Source organism: Stomoxys calcitrans, chromosome 4, assembly GCF_963082655.1.
Source record: "Stomoxys calcitrans chromosome 4, idStoCalc2.1, whole genome shotgun sequence".
NCBI lineage: Eukaryota > Metazoa > Arthropoda > Insecta > Diptera > Muscidae > Stomoxys > Stomoxys calcitrans.
Window position 1 is genome coordinate 150,480,229 of NC_081555.1, and position 25,776 is coordinate 150,506,004.

Sequence of the window (25,776 nt, forward strand, 5' to 3'; positions counted from 1 at the left end):
ACTACCACAATTTCTGAGAAGTTTGTTCGAAATCGGGTCAGATTTAGATATAGCTGTCATATATATGTTCGTCCGATTTGCAGCACTAATGCAATAAAATGGTCATTTGTTATCCGATTCTCCCGAAATTTGGCAAGAAGGATTCTCTCGTGACTCTCGACATTAATGGTGAATTTCATGGAAATCGGTTCAGATTTAGTTGTAGCTCTCATATATATGGTCGCCCGATTTTGAAAAATATTGCAATAAAGTGCTGATTTGTTAACCGAATCTGTCGTTATTTTGCAGGGAGGATTTTTTAATGACTCCCAACATTACTGGTGAATTTCATAGAAATCGGTTCAGATTTAGATATAGCTGCCATATATGTATATCATTGACCAATCTTGCCAAAATTTTTCACAACGCTTTCCATACTTGCCACTTCTTTTCTACTTAAATCCATATTTCACATATTTGGCTCTATTTTGGTGCCTGCAAAAAGAAAACGGAAGTATTTGTCTTTAAGTAGGATATAAAAGTATTTTGTGGCATAAGATTTTTGCCAACAACGCAAAAAACAAAAGAAGAAGAAAACAAAAGGGAAAAGAAATTGCTGAGACCCATTTGAAGTACTTGTTTATAAGGTCCTTAAGATTTATGCCTAGGACTTGTAGTCTGATCCAGCCGGCGAGCCTCCACACGCAACTCCATATATGTATTTATATGATAAAAATGTCTGTTAGGCTGTCTGTCTACTGACATAGAAAAACAAGCAATAAGGGAAAGAACATAAAACAAAACAACAACACAACAAACAAAACTCCATGTTTTGACTGGGCAACATTGAATAAAAAGCCAAAAATATAACAAAAACAAAGAGAAAAAAAAATCCATATGAAAATTATATACAAACAATCCACTTAGTTCTGGCCCATGAAAATGCCAGCGACAGAACTCGGGCAAGAGGAAGCTAATCACACATACGAGTGTGACCCCGTTAAGACTACGAGGCGAGTTAGAAGACGACAGCGACGACGACGACGACGACTACGACGTCTATGATTGCTGCAAAGGATGCCTTGTGTTTCTGTTTTGCCATTATTATGCTAAACAAGGGGGTTGTTATGGCCCCCACTCCACTCCACTCCACGCCATTCCCCCCTCACCAACATTCCATTGTCTCATAGCATGCTATGCTTTGTCCAGGACTTTATGCTGCGCTGCCAACAACAGTCCTAGGAGAGTGGAAGAGTAAAATGCGTTACGCATTTTAATGTTAAGCCCAAATAGGCAAAGGCAGGCATCATAAACCAGCCATACATTCAGACTTCCAGACAGAAATAACCACGACGCTATTAACAGCAACAGCAACCACCGATTAGAGTTTCCAAAAAAAAAAGGCGCAAAAACTTGAATGCGTAGTTGGCGGGCTTGGAATACGGAATAGCCGTCATAAATAACAATTGTCGTATTTTGTTATAACGAAACAACAGAAGCAGCAACAACTATAGCTAACAGAAACAATTAATTCCCTTCCAGGATCCTTGGTTGCAAAAGGACCAAGCATCAAGGAGCAAGAAGTGGCACAACGGTTCCAACGACGCGTGTGATTAAAGTGTCATAAATAAAGCAAATGTGAATGTGAGCACCCAGTAAAGTCCTTTTAATATATCCCCTGCCTTTTTACAGGATATTTTGCAAATCTAAGGACCCACCCCTCCCACCTAACTGTAGTCCATCAATATAAGTCTCCCCACTGCCACCGCAGCAAAAAGAAAAACCAATCATATGTGACTTTTGCAAAATTTGCCAGATCAAAATAAAGTGTGTGTGTGTGTGTGTGCGTGTGAGTGATTCAAGTGGAAAATCCTTCTTAACCCCTTAAGGGCTGAGAGTGCTCAAGTGAACGTAATCATCTGCAGCAGCATACGCCGCCATCATGGATAGTTCTCCGGATCTATCCTTGAAATTAAGGCGTGGATCGAGTGATTCGCGTGATAATTTCTACATGGACTTTGCCCAAGGCATAGACTCCGACATAGAGGAGGTCGACAACACCGCCTTGGAACAGGCCACAGCACCGCCGCTGCCCCTGGTGGGCGATGGCATGGATTATATGGTCATTCCACCGCCACCACCTTCGGTGATGAGCGTTATGCAGCAGCAGCCCATGGGCTTGCCCACCGTTAGTGAACATGAGGATATGCCTCCCACACCGCCGCCCCAGATGACGGTATTGCCCTCACCGCCGGCCTCGCCCACAACTTCGGTTCTGGAAATGATGCCGCCACCTCCCATGTCCCCACCGCCATCGATGAATGCCAATCGGGTGTTGCCACAACCGCCTTCGCCGCCCTTGGAAACAGAAGATGAAGACGATGATGATGACGACGAAGACGAAGTCAATGAGACGGATGACAATGAAAATGTTGCCGAATCCACACCCGATGAGGAGGCCGAAGAAACTGATGACAAGGAGACCGATGATAAGGAGAGCGAGGCTGAAGATCAGGACGATGACAATGATGGCGATGATGAGGGGGACAAAGATTCACCACCCCCACCCTTACCGCCCATACCCAGCCATTTGGCCTATGGTCGCAACCAGGCGCAGCAGCCTTCACCGCCCGATGATGAAGATGACAGTCATTTGCCGCAACCCATGCAGGGTCAAACACCTTCCACTTCGCCCTCGCCTCCAGTAACACCCCCACCTTGCCCAGCCTTGAGTTCTATACAGAAAATTGTCTCACCACCGCCCACACATGTTTCACAGATACCACCTTTAACCCCACCCTCGGACAGTGATCAGTCACAGCCGAATTCGCCACCACCCATATCAAAACATTCGCCCCTGACCATGCCTTCGACACCACCGCCACCACCCGAATGTGATGTGGTCGATGATGAGCAGCCACCCACACCACCGCCTGAGTTTGGGCAACAGGATGAAGAAGAAGACGAAGAAAATCCCGAAGAGGAACAGGAGGAGGAGGAGGAAGAAAACCCCGAGGAAGAACCCGAAATAGATTTGTCCGGGGTAACTGATGAACCTTCCTTGGATTTGGTTCAGGAAGTTCTGCACGAAGCTGCTCAGAAAGCTCTTAATGGGGAGGAGAATAAATCTTCCCGCGATGATGATTCCACTACCATAACAACTCCTCCCACCAATGGCTATTCTGCCTCCTCCATGTATAATCATCAGCAAGAGGAAGAGGATGCAGAGCATTTAATGGCCAGTATACCACCTCCCGCTGGTCTGGAGGATACCCACGAAGATGAGGAGGATGGTACCAAGACCCCAGTATCGGAGACCAAACCTTTGGATTTGGATGAATTATCCTCCGACCGCATGCCACCACCACCCTTGGGGCGCGAGGCCAGCGCCGAGGAAGATGCTGAGAAACGCTCTTCGTTGCCCGGCACTCCCACTTCGCAAGTATCACAAATTTCCCAAGCAACGCCCACTCCCACGGTATCCGGTTCGCCAAAACGTAAAAGTAGTGTAACCAGTGGCGGCGGTAGTCGTGTTCCTAGTCGCAGTGTCAGTCGCAGTGGCAGCCGTAGCGGTGGCAGTCGCACCGCCAGCCGCCAGGGCAGCATACGCGGTGGAGCCAGTGGCGGCAGTGGTAGTGTAAGTTCACGTGCTGGTAGCATAGCTGCTGCCTCGGTTGCCTCGGCAGCCGCTTCCATTGTTTCAGCCTCACAATCGATTAAGGCCGAAGGCATAATCTCGCCACCATTGTCACTCAAATCGGTACGTAGTCCTCCTGGTTCCATACGCTCGCATACATCCAAACATAGTCCTTCATTGTCACAAAAGAGTCAACCAAAATCATTGGGATCACCTACACCGCCACAACCCCCCACATCATCGACGATGAGCACAGGTGTACGCTTGCAGAGTCCCCAGGAGGGGGATAGTGCTCCGGCCATGCCCTCGCCGCCCGTAATGCGTAGCCCACCCCCAGCAAAGAGTCCACCATCGATGCATAGCCCACCACGTGTCACAAGTCCTCCGAAAGTGTACAGCCCCCAGTTGATTAGTAGTCCACCAATGCGTCAAGCCGACATCGATGCTGAGAAGGCAGAAAAACCGTGAGTACATGAAATTATTACCTTAAAAATTTCTTAGAGTCTATTTTGAATTTAATTTAAAATGATGATAATGGATAATACATGATTGTGAGGGAAAACAGAGTTGGGTGTAGATAAGGCTAGATCGCAAGCTCATAGAACGTCTTTAACCGCCAGAGAAAGAGGACTCCTCTAAATATAAAGAAATATTCTTAAGGTAGTTTTCTCCAGCGACAAATTTTCTGTAAAATGTTTGCTACATCAAAATTTAAAATAACATAGAGAGGAAAATTAACGAATTTTTTTATTTGAAGACAAAACTTTAATGAAATGATCCCCAAGACAAAATTTCCATAAATTTGTTTCTAAAGCCAAGGAATTTTTTTCAAATTTTGAAAAAAATTTCAAATTTTGAAAAAAATATCACATGTTGAAAAAAATTTAAAATTTTAATGAAATGATCCCCAAGACAAAATTTCCATAAATTTGTTTCTAAAGCCAAGGAATTTTTTTCAATTTTGAAAAAAATTTCAAACTTTGAAAAAAATTTCAAATTTTGAAAAAAATTTCACATTTTGAAAAAAACTTAAAATTTATAAAAAAAATTTTAAATTTATAAAAAAATTTAAAATTTTGAAAAAAAAAAAAATTAAATTTTGAAAAAAATTTAAAATTTTAAAAAAAATTTCAAAATTGAAAAAAAATTTCAAATTTTTAAAAAGTTTCAAATTTTGAAAAAAATTTCAAATTTTGAAAAATTTTTAAATTTTGAAAAAATCCACTGGTAAACGTTCCGTTTCGATAGGTGGCTAGACTTTCGTGTTTGCTACCATCGCTTTGGTCATATCCACATGACTGTTGAGGTTCCCCGCTATGCAGTTCATTATACCCTACACCACAACTGTGGTACAGGGTATTATAACTTTGTGCGTTTGTTTGCAACGCTTAGAAGGAGAAGAGCTAAACCCATTGATGATTTAGCTTTGTCCGTCTGTTTGTCCATGTATTCTTGGACATTAAATATACATGAATTATGAATACCAATGCTATTCTAAGGTGCAATAATCGGAGTATACACTTAACGCCTTTAGTAGTTTGGATCTGCAGTCTATATTTTCAATGAATAAAAAATTTTAAAATAATTAAAATTTTTTTAAAAGTTACAAAATTTTGAAAAAAATAAAAATAAAAAAAATAAAAAAATTTAAATAAAATTAATTTTTTTAAAAAATTTAAAATTTTGTAAAATTTTTAAAAAAATTAAAAATTTTGAAAAAGTTTTGTTAAAAATTAAAAAATTTGAAATATAAAAAAATTTAAAAATTTTGAAGAAATTAAAAATTTTGAAAACATCAAAAATTTTAAAAATATGGAAAACATGGAAAAAATTAAAACAGAAATTAAAAATTTTGAGAAAACTATTTTGAAAAAATAAAAATTTTGAAAAAATTAAAAATTTAAAAAAAAAATTCAAAATTTTGAAAAATTTTGGAAAAATTAAAAAAAAAAAAATTGAAAAAATAAAAAATGTGGAAAATTTGAAAAAATAAAAAATTGTGGAAAATGTTAAAAAAAGAAATTAAAAATTTTGAAAAAATTAAAATTTTGGAATAACTAAAAATTTTGAAAAAATAAAAAATATAGAAGAAATTAAAAATTTTCAAAAAATTAAAAATTTTCAAAAAATTAAAAATTTTCAAAAAATTAAAAATTTTCAAAAAATTAAAAATTTTCAAAAAATTTAAAATTAAAAAAAAAATTATTAATTTTGAAAAAAATGATTAATTTTGAAAAAAATTATAAATTTTGACATAAATTTTAACAAAATTCAAAAATTTTGAAAAATTTAAAAAAGTATAAAAATTTTTAAAGGATTAAAATTTTGAATAAATTAATAATATTGAAAAAATTAATAATTTTGAAAAAATTTTGGAAAATTTTGAAAAAATTAAAAATATTAAAAAAAAACTAAAAATTTTGGAAAAATTAAATATTTTGGAAAAATTAAATATATTGCAAAAATTTTGAAATAAATTAAACATTTCGAAAAAATCAAAAAACACAAATTTAGAAAAATTTAAAAAAATATTAATTTTGAAAAAATTATAAATTTATCTAAAAGTGTATAACAAAAAATTAATATTTTTTTTAACAAATTAAAAATACAATATTTTGTATTCAAAGTACACCATAGCAAAGACTTTAGAAAAGTCTAGCAAGAGTGTGCTGTTGTCAAAAGCACTTTGACTGTCATGGTGGATCGCGATTTGTGATACACCATGTATGTATCTTCATCAACACCTATCGCAGTCCTATGTGTACCGTTATGATACCGAAAGCTATACTGACCTCCTTCTTGCTTCCTTTCAGTGATAGCCTCGTCATCTAACGATCCGGATATCACCGTAGGATTTTTACCGTCCTACCGACCGTGTTCCGCTGTTGCACAGTGTTACATGCGTTCGTCAACCACGCCTTCTCACGGACTGTGTCGGGTTAACCAAATTAATTGATGGCAGTCGTCTGCTCTTTCATTCCCCCTTGCACCACAATGACTGGGCTCAATAAGTCTCTTAGCTCTCTCAAGCGAAGTAAGAGAGAGGAAAGACTTATTTTCCAATATTACGACAGAAACTAACCATCAATGTTTAGAACAATAAAACACATCAACATTTCCAAACTCTTGTTGTTGTGCACTTTGAATAGCATAGCAAAGAACTTATAAACGTTTTGCAAGAGCGTGCTGTTGTCAAAAATACTTTAACTGGTATGGTGGATCGCGATTTCTGATCAACACCTTTGTTAAATTGATGCACGCTTTTGTTTTGAAACGGGGCTCAATAAGTTCCCTAGCTTTCCCAAACGCAGTAAGAGAGAAGAAACACTTAATTTCCACTATTCTGGCACATTGAATTATTCAAATAACTTTGACTGGCTAGTGGATCATGATTTCTGATACGTTGTTCTTACCATTGATGATTAGTTAGTATCGGAGTAGTGGAAAGTAAGGCTTTCTTTTTTCTTGCTGCGCTAAGGAGAGTTAGAGGACTTATTGAGCCCTGTTTCAAAACAAAAGAGTGCTCTAATTAGAAATTTAAAAAAATTAAAAAATTAAAAATTTTAAAAAATTAAAAATTTTAAAAAATTAAAAATTAAAAAAAAAATAAAAATTTTTAAAAATTAAAAAATTTAAAAAAACTTCGTATTAAAAATTAAAAAAAAGATACAAAATTATAAAAATTAAAATATTTATATTTTTTAAAATCGTTATTTTGAAAAACTAACATATCAAGAAAACTTTGAAAAATTATTTTTTTTTTAAGAAATAAAGGTTAATAAAGAGCATAAAACCTAAAAAATATTAAAAAGAAATTTCGAGACTTTGAAAAATTAAAAAAAAAATTACAGATATTAAAGGCATTAAAAAATATTAATCAAACATAAAAAAGAATTTTTTTTTATATTTTTCAATTTTAACTAGAAAAATTCCTTAAAAAATGCAAAATAAATTAAAAATTGAGTGCCACACATTTTGAACTAAGTTTCCTTGAGTTCGTATAAATTCTTAATTTCCAAACTATTCTGAGGTGAAATTGATCGAATTAGGCACTCAACTCCTTTTCTTTCTTGGATCTGTTCTCGTAGAGTAAGATTTCTGCACATGTAGCCTGATTTCGTATCATCTTTAAGTGTGCATATGTTTCTTGAAGATTCTGTCCTAAATCGCTCTCACTCTAAAATCATCTCTAGTCGTGCCTGAGTCGCTGGTATACAGAATGCCATTTTGTCTCAACCAAAATACAATTTTAGTAGCACAATTCCTAATAAAAACATCACCAATCCAATTTTTGGTGTAAGCAAACAATAATTCTGCAATTCATACTTAGCCAAAGTCCTATAGGCAATTTTGGAATGACATTTGTTAATACACCTAAAAGTCAATTTACCTTCCAACTTCCCCAGACTAATTAAACACCACGTTCAGAATATTAAATCGTTACTTGCTGTATGCTTTTTGGACTTCATTCGTATGTTAAACCATATAACAACTACCCCATCCACAAAAACTCAAGGACATCATTCGCCTTTTAAAAATTCCCTTTAATTGGGGCTAATCGCGGCAATGTGCGTCTCTCTATGTACATAAGGCCAGTTCCCGCCCACACCGATGTCATTAGAAGCTACGTATCATGTCAAGAGCGATTAAAGTTTATTTCATTTTTCGCTTAGAGATACATATCCTGTCCGTTTGTTGCTGTTAAAATGCAAATGTTTGCCCTTGCTTGTCTATCTCTGTGACCGGGGGTGGATGAATGTGATTTTTGCTAGAAATTGATTTAAATGTGTCTCGACATTGACCGAAAATGTATTTGTGTGGTCGGCATTATTATTGCGCGGAAGGGAGTTTGTAATGAAATCAAAATTAAATATTCAGTAAACGGAATTGACCGCAAATTTTTGGTGGGAAATACATAAGTAAAGATAAAAGGAAAAATCAGTGCATACTTTTAGGTTTAAATATTAAATAGAGGTCGTTGGTTTAATACACACACACTAGTGCACATTACGGTGTACGTAGACTAGAGCAAATGGCTCTATGGTGATTGGAAATAATGTGCAGGTTTGTTTTTGTGCCCATTGCTGGTTTAGAATAAAATAAAATGTTGTGGGATATATCAGGCATTTTTTAGGCTTTGATCACTTGAAGTAAATAAACGAAATGAAAATAAAATTTATTTAAAAACACCCGAAATCCAGTGAATTTAATTAAAGAGGAAAGATCTCAAGCCGAACAGAAATTGCATGATAATAATCAACATTTTAATTTCTGTAATTTAATATCGTATATACCCCACACAGGATAGGGGGTATATTCATTTAGTCATTCCGTTTGCAACACATCGAAATATCCATTTCAAGCTTTCCAAAGTGCATCTATTTCGGATCGCCGTAAAACTCTAAGACGATTTAACGACGTCCTTGTTGATGTCCTTCCGTTAGTTGTTATCACGCTACAGCCTTCAAAAATTGAGATATCAAGCTTACATTTTGCATTGGTCCGTATTTCAGCAATACACAGGTTAGGTTCTTGAATGGGCCAAATCGGACTATATTTGAATACAGATCGATCTGCGATTAAGCGTCTAAGGCCCATGAAAGCTCATTTATTGTCCGATCTCGCTGAAATTTGGAACAGTGAGTTGCTTAAGGCCATCCATCATTCAACACATATATGGTCCAGATCGAACCATATTTAGAAATGGCTGCCATATGGACCGATTGGCCAATTTAGCGGTTTAAGCCAATTAAAGCCGCATTTATTACCCAATTTCCCTTACATTTCTTTGGGCCTCCCGGTATTCGACCCCAATATGGTCCAAATCGCACCATATTTAGATATAGGTGCCATATTGGCCGATCGACCGATTTAGGGTCGTAAGCAGATAAAAGCCACATTTGTTACCCGATTTTGTTGAAATTACAAACATTGAGTTGGTTTGGTCCTCCCGGCATTCAACACCTAAATACCAGATAGGACCATATTTCATATAGCTGCCATCATAAGCATAGAAAGGCCTCTGGGGGTTGGCTAAGCACCCCCAGAATAGTTTTAGCCCACCCCCAGTATTTTAAAAATTTCATTGTTTCGGCAGTATTCTCTAATTTTATTGCTATTCAAAGGTCTTTAGCCTTGATTTATATTGCCTACTTCGCTTTAGCTTTGATTTATATTGCCTACTTACGTGTGAAATAAGCATTTTCTTTATTTAATAATTTATATTGCATACTCTTAGGATTTGAAAAAATACTCGATTATGTGTCTTATCTTTATACCCAGAGATATTTCTTTTCTCAACGACTGTTTACCTTTAGTTGAACATTTTTATACCCACCACTGGAGGAAATATCCATTTCCGACCCTATAACGAATATATATTCTTGATTGTCGTAAAAATCTAAGCCGATCTAGTCATGTCCGTCCGTCCATCTGATTGTTGAAATCACGCTACAGTCTTTAATAATATAGACATTGAGCTGAAACTTTGCGCAGATTCTTTTTTTTGCCTATAGGCAGGTTAAGTTCGAAGTTGGTTTATATCAGATTATATCTCGATATAGCCTCCATATAGACCGATCCGCCAACTTAAGGTCTTTGGCCCATTGCAACTACATTTAATATCCGATTTTGCTGAAATTTGGTTCAGTGAGTTGTGCTAGGCCCTTCTTTAATTTGGCCCACACCGATCCAGATTTAGATGTAGCGATCCGCCGTTTTAGGGCCTTAGGCCCATAAAAGGCACATTTATTATCCGATTTCGCTGAAATTTGAGATAATGAGTTGTGTTAGGCCTTTCGACATCCTTGTTCAATACGGCCCAGACCGGTCCAGATTTAGATATAGCTGCCATATAGACCGATCTTTTGATTTAAGATTTTGGGCACATAAAAGTCGCATTTATTGTCCGATTTTCTGAAATTTGGTATAGCGAGTTTTGTTAGGCTTCTGTACATCCCTGTTCACTACGGCTCAGACCGGTCCAGATTTAGATATAGCTGCGATATAGACCGATCTCTCGATTTAGGGTATTGGGTCCACAAAAAGCGTATTTATAGTCCGATTCTGCAGAAATTTGGTATAGCGAGGCTCAGACCGGTCCAGATTTAGATATAATTGCCATATAGACCAATCTCTCGATTTAGGGTCTTGGGCCCATTAAAGCTACATTTATTATCCTTTGCTGAAATTTGAGACGGTGAGTTATGTTAACGTCTCGACTTATTTAATTTGGCCCAGGTCGGTCTACATTTGGAGGACGCTGCCATATCTACCGATCTCCCGATTAAGTATTTGGGATAATACCGATACATATACCGATCTCCCGATTTAATTTCTTAGGCCCATTAAAGGTGCCTTTTTTAACCAATGAATGTGGTACAATGGAGAGTGTTAGACCCTTTCATAGCCTTCTTGAATGTCTAAAAATGTGAAAAAATAATTTATACCCACCACCATAGGATGGGGATATACTAATCAAAATATTGATCTAAGACCCTATAAAGTATATATATTCTTGGTCGTCTCGACATTCTGAGTCGATCTAGCCATGTCCTACATCTTATTGATGTAGGTCATTGGGGGTTGCAAATTGGCCATATCGGTTCCCTTCTTGAGCCCTAGGAAGCCTCAACTTTTGTCCGATTTGGCTGAAATTTTGCAAGTGGTGTTTTGTTACGACTTCCAACAACTGTGCCAAGTACGGCCCAAATCGGTCTATAATCTGATATAGCTGCCATATAAACCGATCTGCGATTTGAATTCTTGAGTCTTTACAAGCCGTAATTTTCGTCCGATTTGCCTGAAATTTCGCAAATGGTGTTCTGTTATGACTTCCACCAATTGTGCCAAGTACGGTCCAAATTGGTACATATCGGTCTATAACCTGATATAGCTCCCATATAAACCGAACTGCTATTTGACTTCTTGAGCCCTTACAAACAGCAATATCTGTCCAATTTGGCTGAAGCAATTTGGCTTGATGTGTTTTGCTACGACTTCCAACAACTGTGCAAAGTACGGTCCAAATCATACCATAACCTCATTTAGGTCCCATATAAACAGGTTTCTCGATTAGCCTTGTTCGGTTCCTAGAAACTTTAATTTTTTCTGGTTTGGCAAAAGTTTGGTATGTAGAACTAAATTATGCCCATCAACTAAATGAAGTTTGAATACATTTTTATGAGAAACCATGGTGGTGGGTTCCCAAGATTCGGTCCCACTGAACTTAGCAAGCTATAACTTGTTTTTGCCTATGTTTAGGCTTTATCTGAGGAGAAATCATTTCAGTTGCCTACCTGCAGGCTCTGTCCAAAAATATCAATGTATCTTAAACCCCGTTTACACTGCTCATTAAATTCGGATTTAAGACTCTCGTCAGCTGATTTTATAAAGGGAAAACTTATGATCGAACTATTATCTTTCGATTTAAAGAGCAATGCAAACGGGGTTTTATTTTCATAATTTTAAACACTGGTTTACCTTTCTCTTGTAGTAATTTTTGTTGCCTATTTTTAGGCTTCGACATAAAGGAAATCTTTAATTTAAATATTTCCATGAACTGTAATAAACAAAAAAAGCACCTTTGTTGTTCGTCCATCTCGATTGAATGCTGCTGATTCGTTGTTACTAACCCACTGACGTTTGTTTTTTTTTCTTTCGTCCTTTAAATATGTGTGTGTGTGTGTGTTTATACCTGCTTTGACTCAATAACACTTGAAATGTTTGCACAACTCCACCAGCAAAGCTTGTAGAGCAGTAGGTACGCGGCAGCAGCAGCAGCTCCTGTGACGAGAAGCCTATTTTTCCTCGCAGTGAAAAGGATAATTCTTTTCATTACATTCTCGTCGCACTCAACCAGCCGCATAAATAAATAATAACTTTAGGAGCTAACTATGAATGAATGAATAAAGACCGCTGTATAGCTGCAGCCGGTCTCTTGGCTTCTCCTGTTCCCCTTCATAATCATCAGCTTTGTAAAGCGCAATTTAGCCCAACTCCCCCTTCGTCATTTTGACGATCTGTCCGCCACGTTATTTGTTGATTTTTTTTCGGTGTATGTCTGCCTCCTGATGGCGTTATGGTGTTTTGAATGAAAACACACCATTCTCGCCGGCGTGAATGCTTGCTTGCACAGAGAGTGCAATGACTTTAATGCGGTGGGGTGCAAGGACTTTCCGCATTGATTGCGAAAAAAAGTTGTAGCTGTTTTTGTTTTTTCTATATTATTTTTTTATTTTTCTTTGATGAGGATATAGAAGCACAGAGAAAGCGGCAACAGCAACAACAGCAGAAGGAGAAGTTTACTCCGGTAATTTTATGTCATATTGACAGACATGCATTGACATGGTTTTGACAAAGTCACATCATGGAATGCCTTTTTACAAAAACACTGTAAAAGAAAAAAAAATGGTTGGAAGCAGTGTCTCCTCTCGCTCTCCTTGGCTCTCTGTGTGTGAGCATGGTTCAATAAACTTTTCAGTTACCTTTTTCACTGGAAACGGAAGTCACAACGCAGATGATGTCTTAACTCACATATCCGCTTGTCCTTCTCTGCTGGGAGACTGTTAATTAACAACAAGTTTATGAAAGGACTAATAAATACAAATAGAGAAAGAATAACTTTGAGTAATTTTTTTTTCTTTTTGGCAGCAGGCTTGTGCACCTTCTTGGGGCAGCTTTCATTAATAAAGTATCCAAAAATATTAGCTTTCTACATATCTGAAAGGCGAAAGAGTTTCAAGGCAGCCTATTAGACCATGAATGGCTATTTCCGTGGACCTGCCCTTGCCATAGGCGCAGTGTTGCCGATAAAGTCGATCTCTAGAAATCTTTGTACTGGGATGTGCTATCAATTGGACGAAAGTCTTAAGCTTATGAGTGGTCCGATTTTGCTTTTGGAATGAAATTGACCTTGTATCCCTCAATCCCACAGGCATACACCGAATGCCGATACCAGCAGGGTTTATCTTTCCAAGCCAAGGAGCAAGGCCAATAGCCTAGGCAAATGATGAGCTTAGATTGGTCTTGTCCTCAATAGGCGGACCAAGTGTCTTTTGTTAGAAGTCTCTGCTGACCAGTCGTTTGGCGGCTAGAGGAACTTGGAGCAGCCACTTCACCTACTGCTCGGAAATTTTAAACATCATTCCGTTAAAATCTCAGCTCTAACTACGAAATCTAAAATTACGAACAGTTTATCACTACCAGTTCTCAAACTGCACATTTTTACCAGTTGTTTACCCCACTATTCGACGAACCGATAGGTGTATATTCACTTATCGCCTGGTTATTGGAGGGAAGTTCATCCTGATACTTGGCCCTTAATTTTTAGATAGGATTCGCACTCTACTCACCAATATCTTTCATCTAAATCCCATATTGGACGGTATGATGTATATACCCGTTTGTGGAATTTTTGGAGATTGGAGTGTCCCCTTGGTATTTGACCCTAAGTATGATAGATTTATGTTTTTGGGTTAATACTAACTTTCCAGTTGATTATGATATACCGCAAAATATGGGCACACTTCGTATTCTTTTTAAGCCATATAAAAAGTGCCCTTAGAAAGTTTGGCCTTAGAACTCCAACTCTGTTTTACTGTCCTACCTTCACCCTAGTCGTACATAACTCCGGTTGTCTCGCAAACTATACGTCCTAGAGGGAAATGGGCCTTAATTCGTGACTCCATTAAAACATTAAAAATTTCTTTAAATTAAATATCGAAATTTCACTTGGAAAACTTAAAATGGCTGTATCTCCTTAACTATGTGTCCTAGAGGGATATGGGCCTAAATTCGTGACTCCATTAAAAAATTAAAAATTTCTTTGAAAATCTATTATATATCGAAATTTCACTTGGAAAACTTAAAATGGCTGCATCTCCTTAACTATACGTCCTAGAGGGAAATGGGCCTTAATTCGTTACTCCATTAAAAAATTAAAAATTTTTTTCAAAATCCATTAAAAATCGAAATTTCATTAGGAAAACCTAAAATGACTGTATCTCCTTAACTATGCGTCCTAGAGGGAAATGGGCCTTAATTCGTGACTCCATTAAAAAAATTAAATTTTTTTTTGAAAATCCATTAAAAATCTAAATTTCATTAGAAAAACTTAAAATGACTGTATCTCCTTAACTATGCGTCGTAGAGGGAAATGGGCCTTAATTCGTGACTCCATAAAAAAATTAAAAATTTCTTTGAAAATCCATTATATATCGAAATTTCACTTGGAAAACTTAAAATGGCTGTATCTCCTTAACTATGCGTCGTAGAGGGAAATGGGCCTTAATTCGTGACTCCATTAAAAAATTAAAAATTTCTTTGAAAATCCATTAAATATCGAAATTTCACTTGGAAAACTTAAAATGGCTGTATCTCCTTAACTATACGTCCTAGAGGGAAATGGGCCTTAATTCGTGATTCCATTAAAAAATTAAAAATTTCTTTGAAAATCCATTAAAAATCGAAATTTCATTAGGAAAACTTAAAATGGCTGTATCTCCTTAACTATGCGCCCTAGAGGGAAATGGGCCTTAATTCGTGACTCCATTAAAAAATTAAAATTTTTTTATTAAAAAATCCATTAAAAATCTAAATTTTATTAGGAAAACTTAAAATGGCTGTATCTCCTTAACTATGTGCCCTAGAGGGAAATGGGCCTTAATTCGTGACTCCATTAAAAAATTAAAAATTTCTTTGAATATCCATTAAATATCAAAATTTCACTTGGAAAACTTAAAATGGCTGTATCTTCTTAACTTCACGTCCTAGAGGGAAATGGGCCTAATTCGTGATTCCATTAAAAAATTAAACATTTCTTTGAAAATCCATTAAAAATCGAAATTTCATTAGGAAAACTTAAAATGGCTGTATCTCCTTAACTATGCGTCCTAGAGGGAAATGGGCCTTAATTCGTGACTCCATTAAAAAATTAAAAATTTCTTTGAAAATCCATTAAAAATCGAAATTCCATTAGGAAAACTTAAAATGGCTGTATCTCCTTAACTATGCGTCCTAGAGGGAAATGGGCCTTAATTCGTGACTCCATTAAAAAATGAAAAATTTCTTTGATAATCCATTAAATATCGAAATTTCACTTGGAAAACTTAAAATGGCTGTATCTCCTTAACTATGCGCCCTAGAGGGAAATGGGCCTTAATTCGTGACTCCATTAAAAATTTAAAATTTAAAAAAATCCATTAAATATTGAAATTTCACTTGGAAAACTTAATATGGCTGTATCTCCTTAACTATACGCCCTAGAGGGGAATGAGCCTAAGTTTGTGAGTCCATTAAAAAATTAAACATTTCTTTGAAAATCCATTAAAAATCGAAATTTTATTAGGAAAACTTAAAATGGCTGTATCTCCTTAACTATGCGCCCTAGAGGGAAATGGGCCTTAATTCGTGACTCCATTAAAAAATTAAAAATTTCTTTGAAAATCCATTAAAAATCTAAATTTCATTAGGAAAACTTAAAATTGCTGTATCTCCTTAACTATGCGTCCTAGAGGGAAATGGGCCTAAATTCGTGACTCCATTAAAAAATTAAAAATTTCTTTGAAAATCCATTAAAAATCGAAATTCCATTAGGAAAACTTAAAATGGCTGTATCTCCTTAACTATGCGTCCTAGAGGGAAATGGGCCTTAATTCGTGACTCCATTAAAAAATTAAAAATTTTTTTAATAATCCATTAAATATCGAAATTTCACTTGGAAAACTTAAAATGGCTGTATCTCCTTAACTATGCGCCCGAGAGGGAAATGGGCCTTAATTCGTGACTCCATTAAAAAATTTAAAATATCTTTGATAATCCATTAAATATCGAAATTTCACTTGGAAAACTTAAAATGGCTGTATCTCCTTAACTATGCGTCCTAGAGGGAAAAGGGCCTTAATTCGTGACTCCATTAAAAAATTAAAATTTTTTTTTGAAAATCCATTAAAAATCTAAATTTCATTAGGAAAACTTAAAATTGCTGTATCTCCTTAACTATGCGTCCTAGAGGGAAATGGGCCTAAATTCGTGACTCCATTAAAAAATTAAAAATTTCTTTCACAATCCATTATATATCGAAATTTCACTTGGAAAACTTAAAATGGCTGTATCTCCTTAACTATGCGTCCTAGAGGGAAATGGGCCTTAATTCGTGACTCCATTAAAAAATTAAAAATTTCTTTGAAAATCCATTAAAAATCTAAATTTCATTAGGAAAACTTAAAATGGCTGTATCTCCTTAACTATTCGTCCTAGAGGGAAATGGGCCTTAATTCGTGACTCCATTAAAAAATTAAAAATTTCTTTGAAAATCCATTAAAAATCTAAATTTCATTAGGAAAACTTAAAATGGCTGTATCTCCTTAACTATTCGTCCTAGAGGGAAATGGGCCTTAATTCGTGACTCCAATAAAAAATTATACATATCTTTGAAAATCCATTAAAAATCGAAATTTCATTAGGAAAATTTAAAATGGCTGTATCTCCTTAACTATGCGCCCTAGAGGGAAATGGGCCTTAATTCGTGACTCCATTAAAAAATTAAAAATTTCTTTGAATATCCATTAAATATCAAAATTTCACTTGGAAAACTTAAAATGGCTGTATCTCCTTAACTATGAGTCCTAGAGGGAAATGGGCCTTAATTCGTGACTCCATTAAAAAATTAAAAATTTCTTTGAAAATCCATTAAAAATCGAAATTTCGTTAGGAAAACTTAAAATGACTGTATCTCCTTAACTATGCGCCCTAGAGGGGAATGGGCCTTAATTCGTGACTCCATTAAAAAATTAAAAATTTCTTTGATAATCCATTAAATATCGAAATTTCACTTGGAAAACTTAATATGGCTGTATCTCCTTAACTATACTTCCTAGAGGGAAATGGGCCTTAATTCGTGACTCCATTAAAAAATTAAAAATTTCTTTGAAAATACGTTAAAATTCAAGATTTCATTTGGAAAACTTAAAATGGTGGTATCTCCTTAACTATGCGCCTTAGAGGGAAATGGGCCTTAATTCGTGACTCCATTAAAAAATTAAAAATTTCTTTGAAAATCCATTAAAAATCGAAATTTCATTAGGAAAACTTAAAATGGCTGTATCTCCTTAACTATAAGTCCTAGAGGGAAATGGGCCTTAATTCGTGACTCCATTAAAAAAATTAAAATTTTTTTTGAAAATCCATTAAAAATCTAAATCTCATTAGAAAAACTTAAAATGGCTGTATCTCCTTAACTATGCGTCGTAGAGGGAAATGGGCCTTAATTCGTGACTCCATTAAAAAATTAAAAATTTCTTTGAATATCCATTAAATATCAAAATTTCACTTGGAAAACTTAAAATGGCGGTATCTCCTTAACTATGAGTCCTATAGGGAAATGGGCTTTAATTCGTGACTCCATTAAAAAATAAAAAATTTCTTTGAAAATACATCGAAATTTCACTTGGAAAACTTAAAATGGCTGTATCTCCTTAACTATGCGTCCTAGAGGGAAATGGGCCTTAATTCGTGACTCCATTAAAAAATTAAAAATTTCTTTGATAATCCATTAAATATCGAAATTTCACTTGGAAAACTTAAAATGGCTGTATCTCCTTAACTATGCGCCCTAGAGGGAAATGGGCCCTAGAGGGAAATGGGATTCAACAAGTTTAAACTGAAAGGAACAGGAGACGACTCAGCAGTTGTTGCTGAACGCTAAATGCCTGGCAGATGGCAGGAGATTGAAAATCTCCCTGCCACGATCAAAATATAAATAAATATGCCCTGTGTGAGGTGTGTTATCCGGTTGTAATGGATTCCAGATGTGCACCAGCGGTGAAAGACAGTACTCAAGAGGTACTTTGACAGCAGCAGTTAGTAAAGCTTCAATGGTGGAATCGTCCACACCGCAAGTTTCCATTGTCATGAGGAAGTGAGGCTCCACTGTTTTATATCCTTCCCTATAGGATGGGGGTATATTAATTTCATCATTCAGTTTGCAACTCCTCGAAATATTCGCCAAAGACCCCATAAAGTATATATATTCTTGATTGTCGTGATATATTAAGTCGATCTAGCCAAACGTTGAAACATTTCCTATGTCATTGCCCGGCTTTCGCGGCTAAAAGACACCGGTACTTAGGTGCGGACACAATACCAGATATGAACCACCTTAGGGGAGTGGTATGGAAAACATTTAAGGAGTTTGCAAGTAAATGTTTTCCATATCACTCCCCTAAGGTGGTTCATGTCTGGCATTGTGTCCCCACCTAAGTACCGGTGTCTTTTAGCTGCGAAAGCTGGGCAATGATATAGGAAATGTTTCAACGTCTGGCTAGATCGACTTAATATATCATGACAATCAAGAATATATATACTTTATGGGGTCTTTGACGAATATTTCGAGGAGTTACAAACAGAATGATGAAATTAGTATACCCCCATCCTATAGGGGAGGATATAAGACAGTGGGGCCTCTCTTTCTCAGGACAATGGAAACGTGTGGTGCGGAAGACATGAGGTCTTAGACGAATATTTCGAGGAGTTGCAAACGGAATGAATGAAATTAGTATGCCCCTTGCCGCATCAATTTTGCATAGGTGAGCTCGTAGTCCTATGTGTCCCGTTATGATACCAAAAGCTATATTGACCTCCTTCATATTTCCTTTCAGTAATAGCGTCGTCTTCTCACGAAATGGACCCCCCCTAGATTTTTCGCAGTCGTACCGACTATTTCGCTGTTCCACAGGGATACATGCGCATTCTTCGCCTTCGCTCTTAACTCGGACTACGTCGACCCGAAAGACTTCTGATGAACCAGTTTATTGACGAAAGTTATTTGGTCTTTACTGCTAAATCGTCTGCTTTCTTCCCCTTTCCCCCCCTTACTCTGCTATGGTCAGGCACCCAAACGATGAAGCTCATGACATCGTCAGAAAAGGCTTTAATCTCCTACTAACATTCCAAGACTGTTCGTGATCTTACCGTCTTGGTTGTTATTGCCCTTATGACCTGTTTACTGTGCGTAAAGATGTTCATACGTCCTCGCATTAACACCCCACCACCTCATTCATTCCATGATCGTCTGGATCTCCACCTGCAAGACCATATTATGGTCAGGCAGTCTAAAGCAGATTTCAGTCTCTGGGTTCTCAATGTAGACCACCTAAGATAGTGGCATGGGCGGATTAATAGTTGCACCCTCTTTTCAACCTAACCTAACCTATAGTAGTGTTAAAGTAGGCTAATTTGACAGATTTTCTTTATAGAACTGTCAAATAAACCTCATATAAAACTATTTTACGGTTTGTAAGTAGCGGTGTTCATTTTGATTGAAAATTTTATAAAAATGTTACAAGATTTGTTCTTAAACCACTTCAATCGCATTTAATTTAGTCAATAAGCTTCAAAATGCTCACATTAACTTGCCACAGTAAACACTAACACAGTCAAAGATTACGTCAAACGAACTTGTGCGTATTCTCTTTCGTGTGGTTCAATGTAAATGATTGGTTGCATGGTTGATGGATGTTGTTTGTATAACCAGCACCCATGCAAACTAACATATACACACATATACACAAATACACATATATATGCTGAGGGGGATATGGTGATCGATTTGCCCTCGGTAGGTTGGAAAGAAAACTTCAGTTTCACTTTAATGATTGGCACAGCGTCAAAATTCAAAAATTCGATTTATTTGCACAAGTCACAAAACGACACTCACATCCATTCAAATTTCAATGTGATGGAGTAGACTTAGCGCCACCATAAAACCCCATGGTACTTACATACACATGCATCCCATGGTAGACACGTAACTACATACATATGTATATTTGCTATTTAAAGGATTCGTATATGTTGGCATAAATTACAAACAGGTACATTGAACAAACACATACATACACTCTGGTAAACAAATATACATATTTATTTGTTGGCATTATGGGGGACATAAGGGAGGGTCATAGAGGTTTTTTTTCGAATAGAAAATGAGAATAGAAAACAAGTTAAAGCGTGTTAAGTTCGGTTGGGCCGAATATTGGGAATCTACCATCATGGATTCTGCAAAAATATGGGAGCAATATCTGGTTATAGACCGAATTGAACTGTACTTTGAGCAGTTGTTAAGGGTCATAACAGAACACTATATGCAAAATTGCAGCAAAATCGCATAAAAATCGCGGCTTGTAAAGACTCAAAAAATCAAATCGGGTGATTGGTTTATATGGGAGCTATATCAGGTTCTTTACTGATTTAGACCGCACTTGACACGGTTCTTGAAAGTCATTACAAAAAACTAAACACAAAATTTCAGCCAAATCGGAAAAAATTGCTGCTTCCAGGGGCTCAAGAAATCAAATCGGGAGTTTGGTTTATATGGGAGCTATATCAGATTCTTGACCTATTTAGATCGTACTTGGCACAGTTATTAGGAGTCATAACGAAACACCACAGGCAAAATTTCAGCCAAATGGGACAAAATTTGCGGCTTCCAGGGGCTCATGGGAAGATCGGTTTATATGGGAGCTATATAAGGTTGTAGACCGATTTGAACCATACTTGGCTCTTCTATTGCAAGTCTTAATAGAACACCACATGCAAAGTTTTAGCCAAATCGGAAAGAAAATGTGGCTTCCAGAGGCCCAAAAAGTCAAATCGTGAGATCGGTCTATATGACAGCTATATCTAAATATAGTCCGATTTGATCCATATTTAGGTTAGATATCGGAAGGTTTAAGGTAACCCTCTGTTTCAAATTTCAGCGAAATCAGGTAATAAATAAAGCTTTTATGGGCTTCAGACCCTTTATCGGCAGTTCGGTCTATATGACAGCTATATCCAAAGATAGTTCGATCTGAAGCTTATTAGGGACCTATGTTAGGAGGCCTACAACTACTCACTATTTCAAATTTTAAGCGAAATCGGCTAAAAAAAAAGCTTTTATGGGCTTCAGACCCTTTATCGGGGGATCGGTCTATATGGCAGCTATACCTAAATATATTCCGATATAAACCATATTTAGGTCCGACATTGGGAGCCCTAAAACTACTCACTGTTTCAAATTTGAGCGTAAACGGATGAAAAATAAATCATTTATGGGCATTAGACCCTTTATGCATTAGGCCCTGTTGCAAACGGAATGACTAAATAAATATACCCCCTATCCTACGGTGGTGGGTATAAAAATGAATTTGTGTTTGTTTGTTTGTCGGTTTCTTTGTTTGTCGGTTTCTTTGTTTGTCGGTTTCTTTGTGTGTAGGTTGGTCTGGAAGGAAACATAGGTTATATAATTTTTTTTATATCGGAAGGGGGGCGGACCCTGCCCTTTACCCCAAAAGTACCACCCAAAAATGAAAGTGTACCGATCAGGACAATATACCTGAATACCTTTCATTTGAATGCCAAATGAAAGGTATTCAGGAGTAGAATACCAATTTCATATTAAAAATTGGGTCCCAATAACTGGGGGCCGCCCCAACTCCAAAACCCTCTAAAATAGGTTCATTGGACGAGCATGACAATATGGAACTCAAATGAAAGGTATTCGGGAGTAGATTACGAATATGGTCAGGAAGAGGATATCAGATATCCGCCCCCTTTCGATATAAAATTTTGGGTCCATGTACCCCACGGGCCGCCCGAACCCCAAAACTCCTCTATACAGATATATTCGATCAATATGGGACGCAAATGAAAAGTATCCGGCAGTAGAATACAAATATGGCATAAAAATTAAATCCAAGTAATGGGAGCTCGCCTCACCGCCAAATACCCTCCCAAATGGGCATATCAGCCGATCATGGCTATATAGGATTCAAACGAGAGATATTTGGGAGTAGATTAAAATATTACGTAAAAAATTTGCATTCAAGTCAAGGTGGCTCTTTTCCTCCAAAAAAAAAAAAACGTCGAATAGATTAATTGATCCATTATGGCAATATGGGACTCAAATGAAAGGTATTTGAGAGTAGAAAACGAATTTGATGTCCAATTTTGGGGGTATGCCCTAAATCACCCCTTAAACTGATCTTTATTTCCGACTATAGCAATATGAAGCTCAAATCAACGGTATTTGGAAGTAAAGAACGGATATCTATTTTCAGGGCAAAGTATCGGTGGCCTCCCCAGCCCTAAAACACATTACCAAACGGTTCATACTTACCGGCCATGACAATATGGGGCTCAAGTAAAGGGATTTGAGAGTGGACATGAACTTGATATCCATATTTGAGTCGAAATGTCTCCCCTAAAAAGCACTTCTCATTACCCAAATTTCAAAAATACCAGTTCTCGGAGATTGGTAATGCGAATAGTTTAAAATTTTTTGCCAAAATTTCACCAAAAAAAAAAAACATAGTTTCTATTGTTGGGGACGGGTGCCGCTGGGACCGCCCAAAATCCGCCAAATGGATATATAGACCAATCAACACAAGTGACGACCCCGAAATAACCCCTAAACCCGAAATATTTGCAAATTTGCAAATTTTGCCCATGAACATTCCATTAAGGAACAGGGATAAACTTCCCACATATATCAATGAGTGCTGTCCGATTCAAGTTTAAGCTCAATGCTAAGGGACCTCCTTTTTATAGCCGATACCGAACGGCGTGCCGTAGTGCGACACCTCTTTTGAGGAGAAGTTTTTACATGGCAAATGTCGCCAGCATTAGGTGGGGGATAACCACCGCTGAAAATTTTATGATGGTCTCGCCAGGATTTGAACCCAGGCGTTCAGCGTCATAGGCGGACATGCTAACCTCTGCGCTACGGTGGCCTCCCGAAATATTTAAGATACGGCAATATGGGACTCAAAAGAAAGACATTTGGGAGTATGTTTGCCCAGGAACCGAGCAGGGGCAAACCCATTCCACATCAATGAGTGCTTTCCGATTCAAGTTGAGTTTATCAACGATAAGGGACCTTTTTTTATGGCCGAGTCCGATCGGCGTGCCGCAGTGCTACACCTCTTTGGGAAGATTTTTTTACATGACCACGCATGGTATGGTAGCTCGCATATGTCACTAGCATTAAGAGGAGATAACCAACGAAGTTTTGGGAAGATTGGTCAATAAATGCCATTGCAGTGGCTCTAGGAGAGCCATAAAAAAACCTTCCTGCCAAATTTCGAGAGAACCGGTTTACAAATGACCATTTTATTGCATTATTACTGAAAATTTGGACGAACATATATATGGGAGCTATATACAAATCTGATCCGATTTTTGCCAATTTCAATAAGCTTTGTCTCTAGACCGAAAAACATGGCTGTGCCAAGTTTTAAGACGATGGGATGAAAACTGCGACCTATAGTTTGTACACAAATTAACATGGACAGACAGCAAACAGACGGACATGGCTAAAACGAATCAGAAAGTGATTCTGAGTCGATCGGAATACTTATCAATGGCTCTATCTCTCTTCCTTTTGGGTGTAACAAACAAACTCACTAAGTTATAATACCCTCTACCACAGTAGTTGTGTAGGGTATAATCACGGATTAGCTCATCTCAAAAGGGAAACAAACCAAGACTTTGAAATTTCCATAAAATTTTTTAAACAGCTGTACAAATTTAAGAATATTTTCAATGACAATAAAATTTTCACAGAACTTGTTATGAAAGTAAAATTTCAACGATATTTTCAACAAAAATAACATAACATTCCAAGATTCCGGTGTCTTCGTGAGTCCCATCGTATCCTGGGAAAAATGGGGTTTCATCAACAGCCTCAACATGTCCTCCGTTGTCTCTGCTCTCAATCCCATGTCGTCCACTAAGATTTTGAAAATTTTTTTTTAATTAATTAATTTTTATAAAATTTTTTTTTACAAAATTTTCTACGTCCTAATTTTTTATTTACCTCAAATTTAAAATTAAATTCCACCTTCTTTCCTGTCTTTTCAAAAAATTTTTTTTTTGGAAAACTTTATTTGCTTACCCACCCTAATAAACCCTGAACCTTATACTTCCGTATCCCTTATGCTTTGTGCCAATAAGCAAAATTCACAAAAATACACAGCACAGACAGACACACAGACGAACGGAAGGACGGACGGACGGAAAGCTATGCTGACTGAAGCATTCGTGAATGTTTACACAACCGTGAAATGTGTTTTTTGGTTTTGAATTCTCACCAAACCTTAAAGATGGGTACACAGTATGGTACGAGTGGATCTTCCCTCCCCATCCTTTCACACTGTACTCGTATATGGTTATGGAAATTTCATTTCTATATCGAAATGAAGCTGTAACTGCCTCTCGTACTTTAAGTCGCAATTTTGCATCAAATCCTCTGACTGCCTTGCAGACAGTGGAAATTTTCTTTTCCCTTCGCACTTTTTAATTTGTGCGTAGTTGTGGTGCTGGGATGGGGTGTGTATTCTGTGTTCGGTGTACTGTACTCCTTGTTGCCATTGAGTAATTAACACATTGCAAAACTTCGGGTGTTGGGGGTGGTGGGGGGACTAAATTACTTGTTTTTCTGCTTCTTGTGGATTCCTTTTTGAGTTTTAATTTGTTTCTTTTTTTTGTGTGGCAATACCATAAAATATTTTGAATATTAAATAAGTCACAAAATCGAAATTATTAACAGTCAATGAGCTACAAAGTCATTTCGAGCATAGAGTGTGAATGTATTGGGAATGGAAAAAAAACGATTTTTAGTGTGTGTGTAAGCCAATTTGTATGAATAAGGAGAGGATGAAAATAAATTTTAATTAGAAATGAAAAAGGGATTTTGTTGTGGACAAAATCTGATACTGTAGGAAACAAGTAATGTTGATGGAAATCATAACAGAACACTATCTGAAAAATGTGCAAAGTTTTAGCGAAATCGGACAAATGTTGTGGCTTTAAGCGACTCAAGAAATTAAATCGGTAGATAGGTTTATATGGGAGCTATATCAGATTCTAGGCCGATTAGGACCGTGCTAGACGTAGTTAGTGGAAGTCATGACAGAACACTTTCTGCAAAATTTTAGGGAAATCGAAAAAAATTTCGGATTCCAGGGCCTCAAGAAGTCAAATCGGGAGATTGGGTATATGGGAGCTATATCAGGTTATTAACCGATTTGAACCGTACTTGCCACAGTTGCTCGAAGACATAGCAGAAAACTCTGTGCAAAACTATAGCGAAATGGGACAAAGATTGTGTCTTATCCAGGACC

The 25,776-nt window shown here is 36.8% G+C and overlaps 1 protein-coding gene across 1 annotated transcript in view; it reads left to right on the top strand.

Annotated features, from left to right (window-relative positions):
• The window catches only part of LOC106083861 (proton channel OtopLc), a 172,125-nt gene that overhangs the window by 8,041 nt on the left and 138,308 nt on the right, over window positions 1-25,776 (top strand). The window contains exon 2 of the mRNA XM_013247138.2: window positions 1,672-3,739. Coding sequence (XP_013102592.2) covers window positions 1,922-3,739 — 1,818 coding nt within the window. The 5' untranslated portion in view covers window positions 1,672-1,921. The remainder of the gene's footprint in view (window positions 1-1,671; window positions 3,740-25,776) is intronic.